This window comes from Pseudopodoces humilis, chromosome 11 (genome assembly GCF_049639895.1).
Source record: "Pseudopodoces humilis isolate 2021_Gansu_Grassland_sample_001 chromosome 11, ASM4963989v1, whole genome shotgun sequence".
NCBI classification, from domain to species: Eukaryota; Metazoa; Chordata; class Aves; order Passeriformes; family Paridae; genus Pseudopodoces; species Pseudopodoces humilis.
Genome location: NC_142210.1, coordinates 2,640,544 through 2,666,306, shown reverse-complemented (window position 1 = coordinate 2,666,306; position 25,763 = coordinate 2,640,544). Strand labels below are relative to the sequence as shown.

At 49.3% G+C, this 25,763-nt stretch overlaps 1 protein-coding gene across 1 annotated transcript; it reads left to right on the top strand.

Moving 5' to 3' along the window:
* The first annotated feature begins 1,753 nt into the window (after window positions 1-1,753).
* LOC102114685 (pinopsin-like) lies at window positions 1,754-24,568 on the top strand. The gene is given in 6 exon segments (XM_088061121.1): window positions 1,754-1,782; window positions 10,017-10,196; window positions 11,958-12,289; window positions 16,112-16,125; window positions 24,197-24,236; window positions 24,324-24,568. Coding segments are annotated over 6 exon segments (840 nt in total).
* Window positions 24,569-25,763: the final 1,195 nt, after the last annotated feature.

The window sequence follows — 25,763 nt, the reverse complement described above, 5'->3', positions numbered from 1 at the left end:
AAGGTGGGCTAAGGATGGCAGTGTTTGCACAGCCAGCCATGCTTTTACTCAGGGTGGGCTGCAGCAATACCCACCTGTACAATGCTGTACAAATAAATCCCACAGGTGCCTCTGTTTTGAATTATTTTATGTATGACCAGGCCATACTGAGCATCCTCAGTGCTCTTCAGGCTGCACTCCAGCCTGTCCTGCCTCATTATATTGATGCTGTAGATTCACAGTATTGATTTCCTGAGATGAAAAACTCACTTTTGCTCTCTCTCTCTCCCTCTCTCTAAGAATCATTTTGTTTCTGAGTGCTCTGTGTTTGAGTGGAGATATCTAATGCTTCATGAGCTCCACCAGATTTTTTTTATCACTCTCCCTCAACCACAAGAGACTCAAAAAAAAAAAATTTTTGAAAAAAATGGGGTTTGCTAATGTGAAGCAGCAGAGGAAAGTGGAAGTAGGTCTGGTAATTGTAACCCACACTCTGACCTTGTCTAGTCCCAGGAGAGCAAATCAATTTATCCTTGGCTTTCACCAGAAGTCTGTAATTTGCCTGCAGTTATCATCTCCATTTCTGCATTTGGACAGAGGCACTTTCAGCCTGGGAGAAGCATCACTCCTGCAATGTAGTACCTACGAGTGATAGAGGCTTTTGCTTATACTTTTGGACTTTGCCTATAGAACTGCTTTGCTCTCAGTCTTCCAGGCATTACCAGCACAGACTAGGCTGGAATATGTGTATGCTGGTTTCCTCAAATAAAAGTCTCCCTGAAACTCACTGGATTCAGCACCCTTCTTCCCCCTGCTTATTTTTTCCACTTGCCTTCTAAAGCCCATTCTATTTTGTTTTTCATAATGGGGATGAGAATGAGCAGTTTAGCTCAGAGGTTTTTAAACTGGGAAACTTTTGCTGCAGGAGGCAGGAAAGCCATCAGAGGTACAGGGAGGGAGAATGCTCCGTAAACATCCACTTTCCAGAAAGAAAATTGCCCCATCATTTAAGAACCAGAGATAACCTGGCAAAGGAGAGGTGATAAATTAGATTCAAGTTGGTCACACCTCATTTGGAGAGGTGATGATGAGTCTGTACCAAAAATTCACTGTTATATCAGATCTGTTTTCGTTTCCTGAAAATTAAAGTAAATTTAGAAATGCAGTTTAATAATGACTTTAATAAATGGATATTTAGGAATAGTGATTTAGAATCACCCTTTGATTCAGTATTTCCTGAAGGCAGATGAGCTCACTGACTAGAAAGGGAGGTTTAGCAGAGAATAATCATGCCACGGAGTTACATTTTGATTTCATGCTCATTACTGCATGTCAGAAACACACCCTTTTTTTCTGATGGAGAGATGAGCCACGCAAAGAAAAACCACAGAACAGGACAAAAAAGCAATAATAATCTTGTGCCATTGGAGTAACAGGACTGAAGGCAGTGACACCCTGGTCCTGCTGGCTGGTGTGAGCCACAGATCTGCCTCTGCACAAGTAGAAAATGTATTATGTCAGAGATGGGATGGAGTGATAACCTTTGCAGGGCTGCCTTGTAGAGTAAAACAGTAAGTTGGTCATGTTTGCTTTGCTTTTCAGGCCAGGGAGACATATAAGCATATCTATAAATATCTGTAAAAAATATCTATCTTAACGTTTCCCCTTTGCAGGGCTGTGCTGACACACTGTGCTCAAAGAATAAAACAGAAGAGCAAAGATCATGAACTTGGCTGATAAACACATTTGTGAGATGTGCATATTTCTCACTTGCATGGACAGGAAGAAGGGAAACATGGTTTGGTAAGGTCAGCTCCAGCCTCTGACACTGAAATTTAATTTTGAGCTTGGAAATCCTGGCTTTCAACATCTCAGAGTTAAAACATGTGTGAAGCTGTGCACCCACAGAGAGCCACTGATGTACACCAAGGCATTTTCACTCTTACTTGATCACCCTGTTATCCAACCACTCATCAAAGGTAACTCAACATAGCACAACAGTTCCAACCCCCTGGTGCCAGACTCACCCTTTTGCCCAGAACCCTGACAACACTGACAGCTCTGCCCAGCAAACACAGGCTTTCCACGGGCCTCCCACTTCCAGACCTCCCCCTTGTCTAGGAAAACAAAATCCCCAAAATTTGGACATGAAAGTTGGCCAAGAAAGACTCCACGTGGTGGTGGTGGCTGCTCCCCTTGGCAGCACTGAGCGAGCAGGGGCTGTGCAGAGCAGCGAGCCCAGGGCATCAGAGAGCGCCTGAGGAGGGGAAAAGCAGAACCCCACAGAGTTGTGCTGGACCCCATTTAACTGCCAAGTTCATTTGGTGCCTGGCTCTGTGTCTGCTTTGCTCCAGTACTTTTCTCCTGCGTGAGAGCCTTTACCACCACAGCTTGTGTCTCAGCAAATTTCCCCACAGCTCCTTTGTGCAAATATCTGACCGCAGTGCAGATTCCAGATGTCGCTGATACGGCCCCTGAGCCTGCACATAAACAACCCTGCACCTTCCCATGCCTATTTAGGGCAGGGCTTTCCTTGATGCTACTCAGTGACATCTAAACCTGCCCAGGTTTTGTGCTGCAGTAGTGACAATATCCCCTTTACCCTTATTTGGGTCCCTGCCTTTTATCTCTCCCTAGCTTCAATGGCTGAAATACTTTCAGTGCTTTAAAATACTCATTCGTTGCACTATTGGTTGATTTGGAGAGGAAAAGACTTCCTGTGGGAGGTTGGTCCTTAAAAATCAACACAGGTATCTCCTGACCTGCTTGTCCAGCAGAACACTGAAGCACAGGGATGTGACCTAGTGGCTCCCAGAGCCCTGGGATGGGTTAAAGCACTGAGCCCCTCTCCCAGCACACCAGTGCTCCCCATCTTAGAGAAAACACTTTGGGGTTACCTGCTGGGGGTCTCCATCTGCTGTGCACGTCACTCTGCTGCACAAGAGAAAGCCCCACCTGAAACTTGAGCTTTGAGTGAATCTGCTGCTGGTGTGCCCGAAATGCCGTGCCCCAGGTCACCTCTAACACAACACCTTAGAGAGAGCAGGCTGTGACCCCTTGGTCACACTGAGCAGGAGCCTCTGGGGACACATGTGCTGCTCTAAGTTGCTTAATTCAGGCTATTGCTTGACCCCAGCAGCCCCTAAAATGTGCATTATTTCTTTCACTGCATCAGCACCTTGCTGGCATTTTGACTGAGATGTCGGTCACGACTCACCGTGGTCTTGAGCACAGTGAGTGTCTCACACAGATGAAACCTCTCATCTGGTAGTTATCCCTTCCTCCCTGAAATAAAAGGTCTCATCTGGTAGTTTTCCTTTCCTTTCCTCCCTGAACTAAAAGGGAGAAGCCAGCCTCTTCTGCTGGTATTACAGAAGGCATATGACACAAATGAGATGTGGTGTTTATTTTCTGCCTCCTAGACCTCTAGGTTTAAAAACTTGCAGGTATGGGAAGTAACCATCCATGACTCACTTCCATTAAATTTGAAAGCAATTTCCTAGTTTGCTACAAGGTGACAGAGTTCTCTACTGGTTTTTTGAAGTGCTGGGGTGCCCAAACACTGTTCCTATTAATGAAACCTTCATTGCCACGGGAAGTAGGATGCTGATCCTGCGTGGCTGCGAGCACACGCCTGCCCACCTCAGCCTTGTGCACCTGGGTGTGTTCAGAGAGATCCCCAGCAGCCACACAGGGCGAATTTCCTTCCTGTTCCCCGTGCTGAGGGGCTGGAGCAGTGAGTAAACTGGGGTGAGGATAGAGGGGAGCTCTGGGCACAGCAGGATGGGGAGCTGGGCCAGGCACCTCCAGCACCCACCCTGCCCCAAGCCTTTCCTGTCTCACACCCACACCTCTGTGAGCTGCTGCCCCACAGCTGTGTTCTGCTCCCTCTCACATTGACATAAATCCACAGTGACAATTTATCAGCCAGACAGATGGAGATCCTCAAATAGAAATACCCAGGACCAGTAAATCCAAGTAAAACCACATCCTCTCAGGGAAAGAAACAGGGAGCAAGGAGGAAATTATTTGCTCAACTTGCTTATGTGTTTGATGAAACCAATCATGGTTCCTCCTCTCTCTTCCACTCAGTTACGTTAATTTCACTGTAAGCCTTTTGTCTCAGGAAATCTCGGCTTGATTTGCTTTCCTGATTGCAGATCACTGTGTTGCTTTTCCTCTAAACAGTGATCAATCTCCATTTTTCTCACAGCCAGTTTGCAGTGGCTCTGCCAGGATTTATGCCAGATGCTCTAACACCCGAGGTGACCAGAAGGTTATAGTCAGGGGGAAATGGTGTCTAAAGGAAATGTTTAACTTTGTATCATCATTTCCATATAAGACAGTCTGTAAGTGCAAGAGTTCATACTCCAAAATTCAGATTAGCCTCACATTGTGTGGGCAGATTCTCATGACAGTGATATTTCCTCTTGACATTTGAAAACTTGCAGCTCTCACAACTTCAAGCTTTTCTCCAGGGAAAGATCCCATCCCCGGGAGGGATGCAGGCCCCTGCTCCAGCGTCCTAAACATGGTCCAGGTTGCTTTTAGGTGCTCCACCTATATAGTAAAAGTAATTCCTGCCTGAAACAATTTGGAGTTTCAAATTGCCAGTTCTGAAGACACTGCCATCACCATGGCAAGTCAAAGCACAGCTCAAGCAGCCCTCTGTGCTGTGTCTGCTGGGCTGAGACCCTTCTGAACCTCAGCTTGGGTGCCTCCAGTTAAAGTGCTTTGCTGACATCAGTGTTAAATTTGGCTGGGAAAACTGATGCTCAAATTATTTTTAATGCAGCCAAAGAGAGGAAACAGGCTCATTTGTGGTTTTAAGGTCTGTCTGGAAGATGACCCCTCAATACCACAAGAATCAGGTGTGAATAACACCAAGCTGTAGCATAATTCAGGCTTCTATTTTGACCTTTGAGAGCAGTGAGGGTGATGTCAAATTCAGGCTGCTCTGGTGACAGCAGGGACCTGGGACTGGGACATCATTTACACAGAGCTGCTGCAGGGCATTTTAAATTCTTGCAGCAGGACAAAACAAAGTTAAACACTCAGTGCAGAATTATTCTGGGGGTCTGGCTGTGTGCAGCTGACAGGACACCCTGGGTGTTCATTACCTACCCCAGAGCCTTTGCTGTGGCACTCGTGCACCCTTCAAAGGGGCCAGGGGCAGCTGACAGCAGGCTCAGCTTCTTCACCTGGGTTTTGCAGGCAGGAGTGCAGAGAGGTGGGTCTGGTAACCTGCTGAATGGCCTTGTGTATCTGGCAGCTGGGAGGTTTTTAGGGAGTCACTCCACAGGCAGTGCCCCCTGAGCTCCAAGCACTATCCTGCCAGGAGCCAGCTCTGTGCTGCTCCCAGGGCACCTGGGCACCCACAGGTGTGGGCAGGACAGCTTCTCATGGCTGAGAGACTCCCCCTGTATTTGCCCTTGCCCAGTTCTGAAAAAAAACAACAACAAAAAAATAATTCTGGAAATGTCTGTAACATGCAGAGCACAGGGACCTCTCTGGCTTTTAGTACATCCCAGGAGCCTTATTAGGCCTTGAAAAAAGAGATTGAGAAAAAGTCATTAAGCTTTTTCCTTGTTTACACAGCTTATTATCTACCTTCTCTGACAGCCTCTTTTGTGATTCAGCATAGGGCAAATTGTGCTTGTATGCTTATGCCTCACAGCTCTTCTGTCTTGCTGTGATATGAAAGGGATCCTGAGGATGCCCTGCTGTGAGAAATGTATCCCTGGAAATTGGTCACTGACACATCTGTTCAGAAATGTTGTTGTCTCAAAGATTAAAAGAGTTAAATCTTGTTTTCTCCTGGGGTTTTTGTTGGGGTTTTTCCCTTGTTTTTCTTCTCTGCTGTGAGCAGAGGAGCAGGGCTCTGCTTCATAACACCTCTGTAGGCTTTGAGCTCTGCCATGCAGCCACCTGCCTCTCCACAGGGAGAGGGAAGAGCCCAGTGACTCCAACTGGCCAAAGCCCTTCTCTTAAGGCTCTTGAGACTTTTGCACAGGGAAGCCCCTGTTTCTGTACCAGGCTGTCTTTCACACAGACACAACTGACTTTAACATCCCAAGCAACATACTTGTTTTGCTTTTTCTTTGCCTTTTTGATGTCCATTTGCCCCCAGTGCTAAATTAAAATCTTTTGTTACGGTTTGATGTCCATTCTATTTAATTTCCAGGTTCCCTGAGACACACATTCCTCCCCAGACCCTTTCCCTGGTGTGGAGGACCATGCCAGCACTCAGGTCTCCTGGCTCCCCCAGGCCCACGCTGCTGTGCTCACCTGTCCCACCACACCCCATCTTCTGGGGAAGCTGACAGGCTGGAGAGGAGCACAGACTGCACTAATGTCACCACAAGAACAACATTTTTCAGAGAGATCTGACACCCTGTGTCAGCAGTGTGGTCCAGGCTGGGAGACCCAAGGCTGCAGCTCAGGGCTGGTACATCTCTGAGGCACTCTGGGGCTTGCAGCCCTACAAGGACATGATGATTTATAAATATCTTTATTTTTTTTAAAAAAAAAGAATCTTTAAGAAATAAAAAACAACTCAAAAATTGAAACAAGAATTACACTGATTTCTGAGAGCTGGCAGTGGGAAGCAGAGCTGTCACATCCTTTGTGACAGATAACCCAAGCTTATTTTAAACCAAAACCAACCAGAGTTTTGCTTCTACTGAATTTTCCAATCTTTGTCCTTAATCCTCTGTGATTAATTACACCCTGATTTACTGAGATCAGAATAGATGGGACCAGAGATGGGCCATGTACAAAATAATAAGTATTATTCACATAAGCCTCTTAGTTAATGTAAATTGTAAATTTTCAAATGCTGGCAAAGGGAGTTCTTTTCATTGTCACAGTTTCTCTGGCTGTAATTAGTCCTGTAGGAGGATTATTCCTTCTCTTATCATTAGTAAGAAAGAAAAGATAATTTGCCACAACGATGTTGACTTCAGTGCCATTGATGGCTGTGGCTGGTGGGATTCCACATCAGAACAAGGGATTTACGGGACAGCACAGCCCCCAGAGTGCTGTGAGCTGGAGATTATCCGTGTCTCTCTCCTGCTCCTTTCCAGCCATTATCAAAACATTTGTGTGGGGAATGTGTTTGGCTGCTGGCTGGACGCTGATACAAATCTGCCAGCACTGGGTCCAGCTGTGCAGATGCTGAATTTTAGTGCTGCCAGTCCTGGGCCATCAGTGGGAACAGCACCTCCTCTGGTGGCTGGCATCCTGCCCTCAGATCCACCACAATCATGCCTTCAGTGTTAGCTTCCATATTTCTAGATCTATTTATTATATTATTTATATATTAATATATTTATATATTCATATATTCATATATTTATATATTTATATATCTATATATATTATATAATTATATATTTTTATATATTTATTTATATATTTATATATAAATATATTTATATTTATATTTATATTTACATATTTATATATGTATATATTTATATATTTATATATTTATATATTTATATATTTGTATGTGTATATGTGTATATATACAATATTTATGGTTTTGATTATTATTATAATGTTTATTATATTTATTGTATATTATTTATAATATTTATTAATATTTCCAGAATATTACAGATATTTCTGCACTGCCTTAGTGTGTGACTCTGAGCTCCACAGAACGTGGTAGCAAGTTCTCCTCACAGCTCAGTCAGACACAACAATCCTTTCCCAGCCCCAGAACCAAGGACACCGCTGCAGCTCCAGGCCCAAGAGGTGCAAACAGCAGGAAACTGAGGAGAGCAACCTGGGAGGATGGGACTGCAAACCTGGAGCTGGAATTGCACAATTAACCCCAGGATGGAAATGGAGCACAACTCATAAAAGTGTGAGAACTCATGAAACACCATCCTGGGCCCATTTTGGATCCATCCTGGGTCCATCCTGGTCCATCCTGGTCCATCCTGGGCCCATCCTGGCTCCATCCTGGCTCCATCCTGGATTCATCCTGGCTCCATCCTGGCTCCATCCTGGCTCCATCCTGGATTCATCCTGGCTCCATCCTGGTTGCATCCTGGCTCCATCCTGGGTGTATCCTCAGCCAGGCTCTTGCACTGCCCAGGGTGTATCCTTTGAAGGCCTTTTAATAAATCCCCACTTTATTCCTTTAACTCTGGCCAGTCTCTGTTCCAGGGAACCTCTCTGGGCACCAGCAGCGCCCTGGGACTGTCTGTCCTGCTGCCACGCCCAGCCCTGCCCTGGGTCCCCGCGTGTCCTGCGGTCACTCACAGGACAGGTGACACGGGTGGCACGGGTGGCACGGGTGGCACGGGTGACACGGGTGGCACGGGTGACACGGGTGACACAGGTGACACGGGTGGCACGGGTGACACGGGTGGCACGGGTGACACGGGCAGCTCCTAGCCTGGCAGGGAATTCACCCTGGTACCAGCCAGGCCGCCAGAAGAGAGCCTCGGCCAAGGCATTTACCTGGAGATCAACTTCTGGCAGAGCCGAGGTGACACGGGGTGCAGGTCCCCGCTGTCCGGCTGTGCCACACACGGGTCTCACGGGTATCGTGTGGTACCCACACTCAGCCCAGCCCATTGCTCCAGGAAACTCGGAAAAGCCTCTTCCCCAGGGACCAAACCCCATCCTACTCCGAGCGGCCCTGTGCCATCTTGTGGCCGTTGCTAAAATTGAGGAAAACGCGACTAAATCGCTTCAGATTCCACATTTGGGTTCCGGTAATTCCCTTTTTTTTTAATTTATTTTTTCCGGCGGAGAAGCCACAGTTTCACCGGCAGCTGTGCAATTCCAGCCACGTTCCCAGATTATCAAGGAGACAGATGTGCTGCACTTTCCCCCAAATGAGTTGGCAAGTCCTTTAGCCGCCACAAATAGCAAGTGATGTGATTTTCCAGGTGAAATCAAAGAGATCAAACTCATTTTGCATTATTAACATGACTTTTTGACACATTTTCAGCAAATGGTCTGAAAGATCCCACAGCATTCTCCTGGAAAAACTGGCAGCTCCAGCTCAGATCCAGCTGTGATCCAGCTGTGATCCAGCTGTGATCCAGCGCGGATCCAGCTCTGATCCAGCTCGGATCCAGCTCTGATCCAGCTCTGATCCAGCTCTGATCCAGCGCGGATCCAGCTCTGATCCAGCTCTGATCCAGCTCTGATCCAGCGCGGATCCAGCTCTGATCCAGCTCTGATCCAGCTCGGATCCAGCTCTGATCCAGCTCTGATCCAGCTCTGATCCAGCTCGGATCCAGCTCGGATCCAGCTCGGATCCAGCTCGGATCCAGCTGTGATCCAGCTGTGATCCAGCTCGGATCCAGCTCGGATCCAGCTCGGATCCAGCTGTGATCCAGCTCTGATCCAGCTCTGATCCAGCTCGGATCCAGCTCGGATCCAGCTCTGATCCAGCTCGGATCCAGCTGTGATCCAGCTCTGATCCAGCTCTGATCCAGCTCGGATCCAGCTCGGATCCAGCTCGGATCCAGCTCGGATCCAGCTCTGATCCAGCTCTGATCCAGCTCGGATCCAGCGCGGATCCAGCTCTGATCCAGCTCGGATCCAGCTGTGATCCAGCTCTGATCCAGCTCTGATCCAGCTCGGATCCAGCTGTGATCCAGCTGTGATCCAGCTCTGATCCAGCTCGGATCCAGCTCTGATCCAGCTCTGATCCAGCGCGGATCCAGCTCGGATCCAGCTGTGATCCAGCTCTGATCCAGCTCTGATCCAGCTCGGATCCAGCTCTGATCCAGCTCTGATCCAGCTCGGATCCAGCTGTGATCCAGCTGTGATCCAGCTCTGATCCAGCTCGGATCCAGCTCTGATCCAGCTCTGATCCAGCTCGGATCCAGCTCTGATCCAGCTCGGATCCAGCTGTGATCCAGCTCTGATCCAGCGCGGATCCAGCGCGGATCCAGCTCTGATCCAGCGCGGATCCAGCTCGGATCCGGCTCCCGGCGCCGCCTGCAGTGATGTCCGGGCCGGGCCCAGCGGTGCCTGAGCCCCGCGGGGAGGCTGGGCTTCTGCAGCAAGCTGCTGGTGCTGCTGCTCTTCTGGCGCTCCCCCATCACCCTGCTGCCGCTCAACACCGCGCTCAGCGGCCTGAGCTGCGGGGCTGTGCCCTGGGCATCCCGCTCGGGCTGGCCCCGGGGCCACCGCCGCTCCCGGGGCCGCCTGCGCCCGGCACGGCCTCGCCACCGCCCTCTGCGGTGAGTGCGACCGGCCGGGCCGGGCCAGCGAGCACGGGGGTGCGGGGACAGCGGAGAGCTCGGCCGGGAGGGGACGGGACAGCGCCGGGAGCTCCGGGGAGGACAGGGGAGGGCACGGGCCAGCCCCACCGAGGGTGCCCAGCCCCACCGAGGGTGCCCAGCCCCACCGAGGATGCCCAGACCAGCCGCACAGAGGGTTCCCAGCCCCACCGAGGGTGCCCAGCCCAGCCCCACAGAAGGTGCCCAGCCCCACCGAGGGTTCCCAGCCCCACAGAGGGTGCCCAGCCCCACAGAGGATGCCCAGCCCAGCCCCACAGAGGGTTCCCAGCCCCACAGAAGGTGCCCAGCCCCACAGAGGATGCCCAGACCAGCCCCACAGAGGGTTCCCAGCCCAGCCCCACAGAAGGTGCCCAGCCCCACCGAGGATGCCCAGCCCAGCCCCACCGAGGGTGCCCAGCCCAGCCCCACAGAGGGTGCCCAGCCCAGCCCCACCGAGGGTGCCCAGCCCAGCCCCCAGGTGCGGTGGCTGCTGCCCCGGTGCGCACAGGCGGGAGAAGCTCGGGCTGTGAGTGGGGAGCGGACACCCGGCACGCCAGGAGCACCGGGCTGGGGTGAAACTCTCCCAGCTTCTGTGGTTGTTTTGCTGGGAAAAGCCCAGAAGCCCGGCAGCGTTGTGTGAGTCCTCATTCAGGCTCCACACCGCGTTTCCAGCGGCTGAGGAAGAGCCCTACAGGCTTTAAAGGATGACAACGGAGCACAGAACCAGCCTCGTTATGTTAGAAACGACACCGAGACTGCTTATGCACCCTCTAAAGAGATGTTTGCAGCAGCTGCAGTTTGGATGTTTGCTGCCATCTCTTTCCCTCTTGAAGTGATGCAGGGTAACAAGTCAAATGTGTGCATGTGAAACCTTTACTCGGCGAGGAAAGTTTAGCAGGAGTGTGTCAGCATGCAGCAGCATCCCCTGGTACCTGCAGCACCGCTTCCACAATGCTGCCTGGGAGGTGTGTGTGGAGGGAAACTGCAAACTCTTAAATCAGCTTGAGAAACTGCTTCCCCTCCAGTGTTTCTGCATGCAAAAGAAGCCTTTGATTTACTGCCAGTGGTTTTATTGCCCCACTGGTGTCTGCTGGCAGTACCCCAATTGCAGGAGACCCATAAGTGTCTCTGCAAAGGCTCAGGAGCTGCCTGCCCCCCTGAGCAGGGCACACCGGGGCACTTGCTGGCACAGGGGGCTTCAGGACAAGGGTTTCATCTACAGCTCTTCATTATGCAGAGCACGAAAACCCTGTGGGGCTGCACTTCCCCAAGAAGGGTTCAGAAGGCTGCACTTCAGAGCTGGTGGAGGAGCACTAGATCAGCTCCACACTTTGGGCAAATCTAGGTATGAATCTCACATTTTACAGGTGCAGCAAGAACCAAATCTGATGGAGAAGCCAGGATTTCGCTGCAGGTCACGCACACACACACATGTATCCCTTCAGACAGATGTGCTTAATTATTGATCAGCATTTATAACTGACTGGTTTTGGTGTTTAAACACCCCCAGCTTTTGGTGAGTGGGGTCAGGCCCTCAGCACCTCTTGCTCTTAGGGGGACACCTCCAGTGCCAGTCCTTGCCCACCTTGTTTCCAAAGCCAGTGCCATCAGTCTCATCCATAGCTTGAAATATTTGAAATATTAAATATTTTGGGGGGAGATAGAGCAAAGCCTTCATTCACTCATTCATTTTTGCTGACACAAGTGTCTGCTTTGGTACAGGCATCATCTCACTCATTCCCTGGCTGTGCTTTCGTACGAGCGTTACTGCACCATGACCAGAAGAACAGAGGCTGACACCACCAACTACAGGAAAACATGGACAGGCATCATCCTGTCCTGGACATACTCCTTGCTCTGGGCTCTTTCCCCTCTTTTTGGCTGGAGCAGCTATGGGCCTGAAGGACCAGGGATAACCTGCTCTGTGAACTGGCATTCCAAGGATGCCAACAACGCGTCCTACATCATCTGTCTTTTCATCTTTTGCCTCGTAATCCCTTTTGCCATCATTGTCTATTCCTGTGGGAAGCTGCCCTGTGCTGTCAGACAGGTGAGTTGGTTCTTCAGCTGCCTTTTGACTGTGACCCCAAAGCAGGCAGAAGCTGATGATCACCTCGATCACCTTTAGAACTCCTCTGCTGTCAGATGTGCTGCCACCCCTGGAAACTGCCTCTCCTGGGACTGTCCTGGTGACAGGCTCCAGCCTACCAGGGCTTTAAAGGTCATACCCAGATGTGTACGGCTGCAGCTGATGCCTTGGGATGGATCCCCAGAGCAGGGGCTGGACAGAGTTAAGAGAATACAGTGGGTGTTTATTGAAGGCCTTCAACAGGCACACCTTGGGCAGTCAGAAACCTCCCAGAGGCTGCACCCAAGCTGGAAGATGGTCACAAGTTTCTCAGACAATTACAAGTTTGGTCCATTTCCATCTCAGGGGTTAATGCTCCAATTACAGCTGCAGCTAATGAAGTCATTTACCCCCAGTTTGTTCCCCCCAATTCACTTTTGTTTATTCTTTCAGGGCCTGAGGCTGTGGGGTGTCCTTGGCTTCCAGGCCCAGAGGAATTGTTTTGTCTGAACAAAATGGGAGAACAGGGGCTGACAGGCCACGGAGCTCAGAGTTAGACTCTAAAGCAGTACAGGGTCTGAAAAATATAAAAGCTAAAACCCTATGACAGCATGACAAATGAGGGAAGTTTTCCAGAGTGAAGATAATGGATACTTTGAATTACCCCTAACTAAAACTAGGAAAGATTGACCTAGCTCGATGAGATTGGTCCTAGGATTTAAATCTGCAGGAATTCTATGGAGGGGTGAGCATTAGCAGCAGCTGATAGCCATGGTCAGTGTGGGAGCTGTGGTTTCTGAAGATCAGTGCTTCTCTTCTGAAAGCAGAAAAGTGAACCCTGCCAAAATGGGCTGCTAAGAAAATAGTCACATATAACCAGGCTGCTGGCAGGATCAGGCAAAGCAGGAAGATGTAACTTAACAAACAGAAACAGTAAGAGAGACCCGTGACATGCAGATAACCCTGGACACAAAGCAAAGCCAGTCCATTAATGACCATGAGCTTTTATTATTTTTTGCCAAGATAAGGAATATTAGCTTTAAATATTGCTACCCCAGTGGAACATTTGGTACCAAACACCATCAGGCAGCTGGAAGTGCCAGTGCAGAGGTTTTTCTCCTTTGTGAAGAACATCTGCCTTTAGCCACAAGTCCTGGGGAGCGATGGACCAGCACTGGCTGCTCCAGTGATGATGCTGGGAGAGACTGGTGAACGTGGCAGCTCCTCCTTGGGGACCAGCCTGTGGACAGGCAAGGACTCCCTCCCAGCACAAAGGGATCATCCACCCCCTAAACTCCTCCAAGCTGGGTCCCTGCACCCTGGGAGCCCTCCCCAGGCTCCAGCCCCATCCGTGTTCCCAGACCTGGCTCGGGCTCACCTCGTGCAGCGAGCACCTGAAAGATTAGAGGGAGTTAGATAAAGATCATCATTCTGTGGGCTATATTTGTAGATGTAAATATTTAATTTAAGCTTATTATTGCTCAGGGACTTTGGGCAGAAGCAAATTAAATCAGTGGAGATGTTTAAATTAATTCCCATACACCCCCCCAGCCCATTGTCTTGTTACAAATACCTTTAATTCCCCACAAAAGCCAGCTCAGTCCTCCCTGGTAATCCTTTGCTGGGAACAGCTGCTTCTCCTGCATCACCACGGACCAGTCCCCTAAGTGCAGGCAAGGGCTGGATTTCATAGGATTTCAGTGTGTTTCCATCTTTTAAAGGTAAAAATTCTGTTTTAGAGCTGCTGATGTTGCAAAGTATTCCCAGCAGCTGGGGCTGGAGCAGGTCCTGCCTGCAAGAGAGGCTCTCCAAAGTTCCTCCAAGGGCAAAAAACAGCAAGCAAACCTGCTTTCCTGTCGAAGGTTGTGCTGTCTGACGTGGCAGAGTGATCCCCAGAGCTTGGACAAGCTCTCCTGGCTCTGCCCTCTCCAGTGCCAGCAGAACCTTTATTTCTGCTGGAGCTGCACCTGTGCAGCAGCACTGAGGGGCCCAAGTTTTTGCGTGAAATCCTCTTCCCACTGATGCAGCCACCACAGAAAATGTTACATTTGGGCTCAGGAGAGCTGTCTGTCTTCAGGACAGCTGTGGGCATTGGGCAGGGTGTGTTAGAGCAGCAGCTCAGGCAGCAGCAGAGCACAGCAGCTTCAGCAGAGCTCTCTGTGAATGCAGGGAGCAGTGGGATCTCTGCAGTGACCTGAGCTGCTCCATCAGGAACCACGGTGCTGTGGAAGAGGGACACGGTGCTGGCAGGGGCTGTGACCCTTCCTACCAGATGGTCAGGAGCTGTCTTTCCTGTCTGGTCCTGCAGAAACTCCAAAACATGAGAAAATAATATGAATTTTTTTCTGTCTGAATCTAAATGATCCTTTCAGGAAGGGGGATTTTCCATGAATAGGTAAAGTCAGAGCTGGATGGTTCTGTGGATGCACCTGGGCTCGTTTGGGAAGCCAGGAGGGAAGGGAGGTGCAGGGGAAGAAGCCTCAGAGCCTCTCTCCTGCCTCCCATCCCCTGTGCCATGCCTGTTCCTGCCCCAGGCTGCTCCCAGCTGCTTGTGCTGCTGCCCAGGATCCCTCAGGGCAGCAAAGTGCAGAAGCAGCAAAATCCCTGGTGTGTGTAAGAGAGAGAGGAAAAAGAGAACAAAATAAGCTTCACATGCCAGCTTAATATTTAAGGAACTGAACAACAGACATTTGTGTTTTTAGTAGATCCTAAATTACAGGGAACGCTCTGTAAGCCTTTAATGGTGCTTTCAGCTCCTGCCTGTAACTGAGATTATCCCCAGCACTGACAGGAGTGAAACTGTGCTGGGAGATCAGGGTGCTTGGTTTCAGCCAGGCATGGCAAATTGTATCCTTTCACTTGACATTTGTATTTCCATGCTCTGATTTCTGCCCTGGTTGTCATCACGGGGGATATGCAGGGATGCTTAAACTCTTGGAAATGGCTCCCATTCCCACTGTATTGCTTCAAGGTCACAGTTTCCTTAAACGTGATGGGCATTTTCACCACTAAGAGCAGATCTGGTTTTCCTCCCCTGTCTTGTTTGAGGCTTGCAGGGAATGGCCAGAGGGAAGGGTTTGCTCTGAGCCATTTCCAGTGAGTACCACAGGAGCTGGGATGTATTACAGCACACTGTCGACAAGAAATCTGAATTCTGAAAACAACCATTAGAAAATGAGGGCTATCTAGTTTCCAATCACATTCATCTTTAGTCTTAATTATCTCCTTTCTGAGAAGTCTTTCTGTTTTGATACAGGTTTCACAGCTTTCTTGTGAAGAACTGTGCAGGGCCCAGGCAGAAGCAAAAAGAGGGCTGCTGCTTTCCTGGGGAATCAGGAGCACGATGCAGGTGTGCCCTGGCACACAGCTGGGTCAGGGGGTTCATCTCTGCTTCCTTGGCCTCACCACAGTGCCCCAGGGGATGGCAGGAGGTGGCTGTGCCCCCCATGTCCTGTCCCATTCTTGAAAGGCAGAAATCTGCCAGCTGGGGATTGCTGCAGAGAGCAGGGATGCTCTAGGATGGCCTTGGTGGTGTCAGCAGAGCCTGGAGAGCGTGTTACTGCCCCTAGAGCTGAGTGTGCAGCTCCAGAGCAGCTCACAGGATCCATGCCACAGCAGGGAAGCTGTAATCCCTCAGCCCAGATCACTTCAGGAGAATGACAGAATTTATGGAGGTTTGGAAATGGCAGCAGCGAGGCAGAGCCTGGGAGGCAGCAGCAGCCAAGCTGAGCAAGCTGTGAGGAGCAGAACAGCAAATCTGCCTCTTTCTCTGAGAGCCCAGTGCCCTGGGAAGGGCTGGCAGCCACAGCAGGGGCACAGGCTGTTGGGGTAACCTGTTCCAGAGCTGCTTGCAGCAGGACAAACCCTCTGGGTCGTGCAGGGGGGCTGGACTCATCCTCATCCAAAACCCCCTGGCTGGTTTGAAAAGCTTTGTGCCTGTAACTTCTGCAAACCCCTCCAGGCAGCAGAAACAGTGCACATGGGCTCTCAAAGACAGCTTTGGCAGTGCAAACAATTCATGGGCTGCCAAGAAACACAAGTTTAGAATTTCCTCTAGTACCAGGGCCTGGGAGCCAGCATTGTGTTCACCCCGAGCTCGGGATGCCCTGAATGAAGGGCTCTCCTGTGTTTCAGCACCGTGCACAGCCCAGGAGTGGTGTGTAAAGATGCCCTGGTAAAATAAACACCTGCCTGGGCAAACCACCTGCTCAAACATGATCTGCATCCCAGGTTCTGGCTGGAAATAGCCAGCTCACCAAAAGCAACACACAGGCAAAACCCATGAATCCTGCAGGAGAGCCCATTCTGCTGCCAGGTTTTGGAACAGCTGTAGGCAGCACATGCGACCTTAGAAATGCTGGCTGGAAACAGATAAATCATTTTGTGAGCACAGGGGTTAGAAAGTCATTAGTCAGAGCCATTGACAAGCTGAGTCCTCTCACATGACTTGTCACAATGCAAATATAATCAATTCCAGTTTGTGTCACTGTATTAGTGTGGTTGGGCTTTTTTCCCCTTTAATTCACAGACAACCTGCTCTTCTGTTACCTCCTTGACAAATTAATCTGAGGCCCTGCCTTAAAATCATTGACTGGTGTTCATCCAAGCAGATCAGTGCAAGGCTCAATATTCTGCTTTTCTGCACAGACTCCTGCCCTGGGTTGAGTCAAATCTACCTCGAGCAGCAATCACAGGCAGGAAAAGCCAACACCTTGCCATGGTTTCCACTCTGCCCCCTTGGTCCCCCAAGTGTTATGGAAAAGAAAAAAGTGCAGCAAGGAGACATTTGATGTGTTACACATTGATTTCTTTATGTCAATTAACAAGTTGCTAATTCTGAGGTAATGGCTTTGTACAGCATGGGCAGGAGAAACTGGGGGAGAAATTGTTTTCCAGCAATTCCCTCACACTGGCAGGAAGGGTGTTAGTGTTCAGGAACACAGAATCACAGAAGGATTATATGCAGCTGCTTTATTGAAGAGCTCTGGGTGTCAGGGGTACACAGACCCAAATCTGACCCGACTTGGTTTTGAGCTGAACATGTTTTATACTCTATCATTATATAACTTACATATTAATTATTAAATTTACATTGTTCTATTGTTCTAAATTTACATTATTCTATGCATTGATTTTACCCAAGCATGGATTTCTCATGATCCCCCCCAAACCCCTAACATTGTTCCTCATGTTCTTTAAACAATAATTATATCTAATCACATCTAACAATTGTATCATTTATCATCTACTGATTACACAGGTGCAGTTTCACATGATCTTAGCAAGCACAAGGCCTAACATTTCCCAGGGCCTACTTTTAACACTTTTCCCAGGGCTTGCCAAGCCTAATTTTCTTTCTAATTCCCCAAATTTTCTATGAGTTTAAAATCTTTTGCTATCAAGGGGAAGGGGCGATGACATTACTCTGGAGTATGAATAACCACCATAAACCGAGGCTGAGCTGGGTGTGTGAGGCACACACATTCCCAAAGGCAGAAATTGTGACAGATAAACACTGGAACACCTCAGACACTGGGAAGAGAAAATCAGTCTTGAGACAGCTGAGCCCAGAAGAGCTGCAGGAGCCACACAAGTCAGTGATGGAAGAGGGAATTCACCTTGAATCAATCCAGGTGCGGGATAACCAAGGAATTGTCTCTCTTGGCTCCAGCTGTGTTCAGTGCCAGTGAAAGGCTGCTGGGAGATGTTTCTGTATTTCCCTGCTCAGACGGTAGCAGGAGCTCTGCCCATTCCAGATCTCGGCTTGCTTCTTCATCCGAGCTCCCGTGGTTGGGCTCTGCTGCAGCTCCCCTGCCCAGAGCTGCAGGAAGGACTCATCTCTCTTCTCTCTTCTCTCTTCTCTCTTCTCTCTTCTCTCTTCTCTCTTCTCTCTTCTCTCTTCTCTCTTCTCTCTTCTCGCTTCTCTCTTCTCTCTTCTGGCACTGAAGATCTGACACCTACATGTGACACCTTCTTGGGGCTACCTAAAAACAGAGGCCAGACAAAATCAAGGGAATATGAAACAATTCTATTTATTGAAGGGCCTTCAGGTACATTTAGGGCAGACAAAGCCCCCAGGGGCTGCACCCAAAAATGGATGATGGGTCACAGGTTTTCACACTTTCATAAGTTTGGTCCATTTGCACATTGGGGGTTCATCTTCCAATTCCAGCTTCAGGGAATGAACTCATTTACCCCAAGTTTGCTGCCCCAACTCACTTTTGTTTCCATCTCTCAGGCCTGAGGCAGTGAGGTGTCCTTGATTGCCAGGCCTGGAGAGGAATTGCTGTGTCTGAGCAAAATGGGAAAGCAGCAGCTCACACTGTGTGTGGAGTTTGGAGTTACACACTAAAGAACTGCAGGATTACAGATACATGACAAATATAAAAGCTAAAATCCTAAGGCATCATGTGAATAGAAAGCACATGTGCAAGGAGGGCCAGAGCCCAGGTGCTGGCCAGGCTCTGGAAAAATGGGCAACGCTTCCCCCCCTTTGGGATACTGTGATTCCCTGGAGGATTTGCTTAAAGAGGGACTGGACTGTCCTCAGCCTCTCTGAGAGCTGGAGGGGAGATACCCACAGCATCATTTGTCCAGTAGCAGTCACAGACCTGATGAGCACGTTAAGGACTTTTCTAGCTGAAAACACAGCAGCTGTGATTTTTATTTTTTCCCTCCTGTAGCACAAATATTTTTCCGCAGGTGCTTCCGAACGTGGGAGGAGTCGGAGCAGGAGGGAAGCAGAGCCTTGCAGAGCTCTCTCCCTTAGGACAGCAGGGAGAGCCGTGCCCTGTAGGCTGAGCTGCCCTGCCCTGGCTCCTCCTGTGCTCTGCTGTCCCACATAACCCTGGGGAAGAGCCCTGCTCTCCAGGAGAGGAGCACACTCCCACCACAGTCACTGCTGACTGAAGCATCAGCGCAGGATGCAGGAGGAGGGGAACCAAACCTGAGTGAACATCAGAGATGCTGAGATGTTTTAATAACCATTCTCACTCACAGATGGGCTGTGCAGAGTCATAACTCCAAAGAACATCCCTGCACAGGAAGCCTGGAACCACCCTGGCTGTGTTACAGGGAGCTCAGGGACTGAGAAGAACGTGTAGAGCCCAGCAACCCCCCAGCAGCGCTGCATCGGTGCTCCAACCTCTGCAAACAACAGCCAGGATGAGTCATTTTAATATTCTGGTGTTTGAAATTAAAAAGTACCCCCTTTAGTGATTACAAGACGTCTCCTTACAGCCCTCTGTGTTTATAACAGCGAGGGACTGAATTGAGATTTCAATTTTGATCTTAAATCACGTGGTTCACCCTTGAGAGGACAGAGGTGGGTGTGAGAGGATGCTGTGAGCACTTCAAAGGATATCTGAGACAGAGATCTCCCTTGCACACCACAGGGCCCTCACTGACTCCTCTAGCACCTTCCAAGCCCTCTCAGAAACAAGAAGAAATACTGCTGCAGAGGTGAAAGACATCAGCCCAGCAGATGGAAATGGATTTCTTCCTGCTCTCCTCTCTCCTCCCCACAAGCTTTGGCTGAGGTCTGTGTTAACACTGAAACAGCAGCTTCCAGAGAGCCATCAGCAGTGGATGGTCCCTGCACGTGGTCCCCTGCCAGCCTGAGACCACCCTCCTTTGCTTACAGCCAGCTTTGAGTGCTTTTGGCCAAATTTCCACGGTTTGAACATTTTAAATTTCATTTTTTCACAACTTTGACATTTCTTGTTCATTCACTTACCACAGGAGGTTTTCCACAGCCTTCATTTACGGGAAAAGAAGAGCTGATTTGCAGAGGCAAATCTTCACCCAGCTCTTAGTGCAGGGCAGCACCAGGAGCACAGAAGTTTTGTTTGGACCCACCAGACTGGGGCTGGTGTATGAACAGGCAAATCTGGGACATTTTGGTGCAAACCCAGCTCATTAAGGCACACAAACACACCCTGGATTTAGGTTTGAAGCTGAGGCAGAAGCATCAGTGGGATTTGGAACACATTTGGTACATCATGAATGGTCACATTTGTCATCTGGTTCCCTTTCCCTGGCACAGCCAAGTGAGGTGGAGCTCTCCAAAGTGTTTCAAGAGCAAGGAGATGCTCAGGGCAACCCAAACTGTGTGTCAGTAACGGAGGCACAAAAAGGTAAAACAGCACAGGAAAGAGGCAGGGGGAATGGAAATGTTTGACTAGAAAAATTAATAACACATTTGGACTGAAAACACAGTCACTCAGCTGAGATTCTCAGGTAAGCCTGGAGATTCAGGAGCTCTTCACTGTGGGACCTTCCTGAACCTCCCTGGTGGCTCAGCTCTGCTCCCCAGGCCTGGATGTGACAGAGCAATTTCCATACCCAGTGCTGAAAACACCTATTTTACTTTCCCAGTGAAGTGATGACCCTGTTCTTTCTGTGCCAGCAATATCAGCCAGGGCTTTGCTGTGTCCACAGTGACCTCTGTTTACACCTGTCCTTACTGTTTGTTGTATTAATCACTCATCCACATCCTTCTGCCTGTGACATCCCAGGGACACCACACAAACACTGTTTGTGAGCATTTCTGCTCCTGCAGTGGTTGTGTACAGTCCCAATTATGGTCAGTGAAATTTTAAGAAAAGGCAAATGAACCACCTCTGCAGGCTGAATCACCACCTTGTGTTTCTCTGCAGGAGAAAACAAAAAGAAACTTAGCCAATAAAAATCAGCACCCATGGGAAGCCAGAGAAAAAAACCCATTGTAAGAGCAATGAAAAGATGGGGCCAGGGCTTCCAGCTCCCCAGTCCTGCTAACTCAGTACCCTGGGCCACACATTCAACATACAGGGTGTGATACAGGGGCACCATAAATTTTAGGAAGCTGAAAAGATCATTTTAGAAGAAGCAGAGACTCGATTTCCAGTGAAGAAAACACAAAGGCTATAAAAGCACATTTTTCATGTCTGTTTTCTATACCAAAACCTACAGAAACAGTGAGATTTTGAAAACAAATTCCTTGCATGGCAGAATTGAGGATTAGATTTTTGCCCAAGGCAGAAGCAAAGGACAGTGTACAGCAGGTCAGGGTGCTCCTGTGCCAAACCCCTGCAGAGGAATTGCTGACCCTGAGCCAGGAGCAGCCTGAACTCACTTTCCAATCCTGACTTTCCAATCCCCAGGGCCAGCAGCCAAAGGCAAGCAGGGGCCACACTTCTGCTCTTAGCTTTCCTGGGCGTTATCAAGACAAAATTAAACTGAAAGCACCATTCATCAGCATCATTTTCACACAGCTCTTTGCTTTGTCCACCTCCAGAGGGTGATGTGATGCCAGGCACAGCCCACGGTTCCGTGGTACAGCCAAGTCACCATCTGCTGATGGGGTGCAGCAACATTTCAAGGTTGCTGGGTTTGATTTAGTTTTGCAGAAGTTTTCTGCATCTGGGCCAAAATAGGAATATTTCAGGTTTCCTTGACTGACCAAGGGAGCCTTGTAGTTGAAAGCAAAAATGCTTCAAGGAGAGTTATAGAAGTGGGAGGATATTCAAACTTTCTGGCCTCATAGGATGAAAATAATAATTTCCTGCTGCTGGCAAGGAAATTGAAACCTTTCCTTGCTTACCCATGGAGCCATTCCCTGGCATCAGCAGTCTTAAAACTGCAAACTTTCCTCTTTTTTTTTTTTTTAGGAAAGGATAAAACACTTCAAAAGTCAAGAGAGCGACACCTGGTAGAATTTACCTGAGAAGGGAGCACTGCCCAGGTGGAACATGCAGCAGCAGAAGTGAACCACTGGCTTTAAAAGTGGCCAGAAGCAGCTGTTCCTCCCTGTGCCACCCTGCAGGAGCTGCAGAGATGTGGGGAGCAAACATCACACAGCTCCATGGGACCCAGCTCAAGGTTCTTAAACACCAGAGCCCTCCTCCCATGCCCAGCCTCACACCAGCCTGATTTCCATCTGGAAGACACCAGTACAACATTTGTCCTCTCTGACCTTACCTGAAGGAAGAGGTTGTTTGTTTTCCTTTTCTGAAATGGATAGAAATCAATAGAAGCAAAAGGAGCTTTTGGTTTTCCTTGAGGTGCTCCACATGCGAGCCATCACCCACCACCTGCCCCAGGAGTTTCCTGGCATGGGGAGGGGACAGGAGGACCTCAGGAAGGCACAGAGGAACTGGGATTTGTGTGGGATTCAGAGCCCTGGCAGCTGGTGCTGGTGCCTTTCAGTGCCCTCAAAAAACCAAGCACACACGGTGCAAAATGCAGCCCCTCTCTTGTCTCCACCCTCGTTTCCACCCCAGTCCAGCTGCTTGGGCTTCATCACACAGCCTGAGTGAAATACCAAGGTGTGGCAGACACTCAAAAAATCAACACATAGACAATGTGCCGTACAAAATTCTTGTCAGCTGCATGAGATACAATGCAAGAAGATAAATCTTCTTTCATCTCTTTCACTCTTAGATGTCTGTGAATAAATCTGAGCTACTGATGCCTGTGGGTGGCTCTGAGTGAAATATTCAATTCTCACTAATGGAAATATTTTGATTAACAACTTTATTTGCCTAGTGGCAAATACCACTTTTTTTTCCCCTTTCAAATCACAGACAAGTGTCATAAAAGATTTCATTTGCACATTAACAAGATATTTATAAAGTACTTGGTATTTGACTTCTCTCAGCAGGCAATTACAGATATGTTCTATTTTTTGAACAGTTTTGGTTAGGTTTTTTAATTAGTCTCAAGGTGGCTTCCAACACTCAAACACATCCCAGCGGATTCCCCATAAAACCACTTGTAATGATTAATTCCTCGTGCTTACAGCAGCACTTCTCAGGGCAGGCATTGCACAGCAGCCACCAAAAGGTCTGGTTTTCAAAACACACTGAAAACAAGGAAACAAGGCTGAGGCAGAGGCCAGCAGTGTTTATGTGCAGGGGGATTTACTTTCAAGTAAGTGTGGGTCCAGAAGAGGAGTGTGGTGTAAATGGTTTTAATCCAAGTGCTGCCTTTTGCCATGGATTTAGGGGAGGAAGTTCTTTCTCCCCCCTGTTATTCATTGCCCCAGTGGGTACAGGGCACCTCATCCTTGCTGGGGAACTCTCCTGGCAGGACCTGGGCAGTGGTGCTGGGAGCTCTGGGAGCTGCTCTCCTCTGGGCACACCAGGGCACATTCCTCCTTCTCCTTCCTCCTCCCCAGGACACTCCAGCTAAAAGCTGGGATTTGGACTAAAATGGAGAAGGCTGGTGCAGATGAAGAGCACTTTTGCTGGTGCTGCTGATGCCTTTGGATTTTAGCTTTTATACTTTTCACATATCTGTAATCCTGCAGTTCTTTAGTGTGTAACTCCAAACTCCACACACAGTGTGAGCTGCTGCTTTCCCATTTTGCTCAGACACAGCAATTCCTCTCCAGGCCTGGCAATCAAGGACACCTCACTGCCTCAGGCCTGAGAGATGGAAACAAAAGTGAGTTGGGGCAGCAAACTTGGGGTAAATGAGTTCATTCCCTGAAGCTGGAATTGGAAGATGAACCCCCAAAGTGCAAATGGACCAAACCGATAAAAGTGTGAAAACCCGTGACCCATTGTCCATTTTTGGGGAAATTTGTCTGCCCTAAATGTACCTGAAGGCCCTTCATTAAATGTAACTGCTTTTTATTCCCTTGATTTTGTCTGGCCTCTGGTTTTAGGTGGCCCAGGAAGGCATCAGAGCCCAGCTGTCAGGGACACTGAGCACACAGCAGCCCTGCCCACGCCAGGCAGCTCCTCTGCAGCCAGGGCACTTCAGGGGACACTGACAGCCCTGCCCTTAGTGCAGCCACCCCAGGAGCTCCCAGGCACCCCCAGTGTCCCCAGAGCAGGCAGTGTCACCTGAACTGCTTCGCTTTACACTTTATTTCACACTGCCTGACCTGTGTCTCTGTCCCACCCAGGTGAGCAGCATGCACAGGGAGCAGCGCATCCTGGTGATGGTGATGGTGGTGATGGTGATGATGATGGCGATGATGATGGTGATGGTGGTGATGGTGATGGTGGTGATGGTGATGATGATGGCGATGATGATGGTGATGGTGGTGTGCTTCCTCCTCTGCTGGCTGCCCTAGGCAGCTGTGACACTCATGGCCACCTTTGGGCAGCCTGGCCTCATCACCCCTGCAGCCAGCATCGTCCCAGCCATCCTTGCCAAGAGCAGCACCGTCTACAACCCCATCATCTATGTATTTCTGAAGAAACAGCTCAGTGAAATGCTCCCCTTCCTTCCTTCCTTTGGATTCCAAGAGGGAAAAAATAGCGAGGGGAGATAACGAGATCACCTGTGACATCGCTCAGATCCATGAGAGGGAAGCTCTGGAAAAGGGCTCCAAGGAGCAAATCGATTTGACAAATCTGTGGTTTTGGAAGCTGAACGACCAATTCCCCACATGTGCACACAGCAGATGATGGCTCCTTCCTTCCCATTGCACAGCTTGACAAAAAGAGAAGAAATCTGTGTTCTGGCAAGAGTGGAAGCACCAGAAAGTGTCTGAGGTGACTCAGATCCACGAGGGCTGGTGAGGATGTGAGCTCCTGCTGCCCCACGCCGAGCCCCAGCAGAGCACATTGCCCACAGTAACTCCTCCTCTTCACACCACCAGCTCTGCCCACCCTGATTTACTCTTTTAACCCCCCTCAAATCCTTCAGGCACTACTTGGTCCTGCTCTCCCCGTCTGAGAGCTGGTGGGAGCTGTGAGCAGTGAGGATCTGCCTGAAAGCACTGCCAGAGGGGCTGGAGCAGGGGACAGAGAATAAAAGTGATGAGCAGAAAGAACATCAGAGCTCTCCCAATCCCTCAGCCAGGTCCTGCTCCATCAGCCCACGTGCTCAGGCACATTTCATTGATCTTTGCATTGCTGGGATTACAGCAGGTGGATCATTGGTTTCTCTGAGTCCAGCAAAACCTCCACTTGAAATTATTTTTGGAACCTCTTAGGAAGCACAGACAGTAAATTGCTCACTCTCTCTTGAAAACAAATGATGATGGTAAAAGATTGATTTAAGTCTGTCTTAAATTAGCTGTGTTTTTACTGGGACATGAGAAATTGCCAGGGAGTGAAAGTTTGACACCATCCATCATCTCCACATCACCCATCAGCTCCACTCGCTGCCACAAACAGCTCAGGGGCTGCAGTCCCTTCTCATCAGGATTCCCAGACACCCTCCCTGGGACAGGAGCCCCTCTTTCCCTTCTCCTCTGTTAGTAACTTTGGAATAAACTCTCTCATGAAGCTGCCTGGGGCACTGGAGAGCTGTTGCCATCCCCTGGCAGGGGAGAAGCCCCAAGCACACCAACCCACGAAGGGCAACTCTGACTCGCTTCAAACACTTCCAGCCCTGCTTAAATCCAGAGAGGCAATTCAGAAATCACAGGCTGCAAAGAGCACTCCAAAACAACACAGACTGTGCAGAGGAGTTTTCTACAGACAATTCTAAATTAATCTTTTAAATAGCTTGCTGAGAGG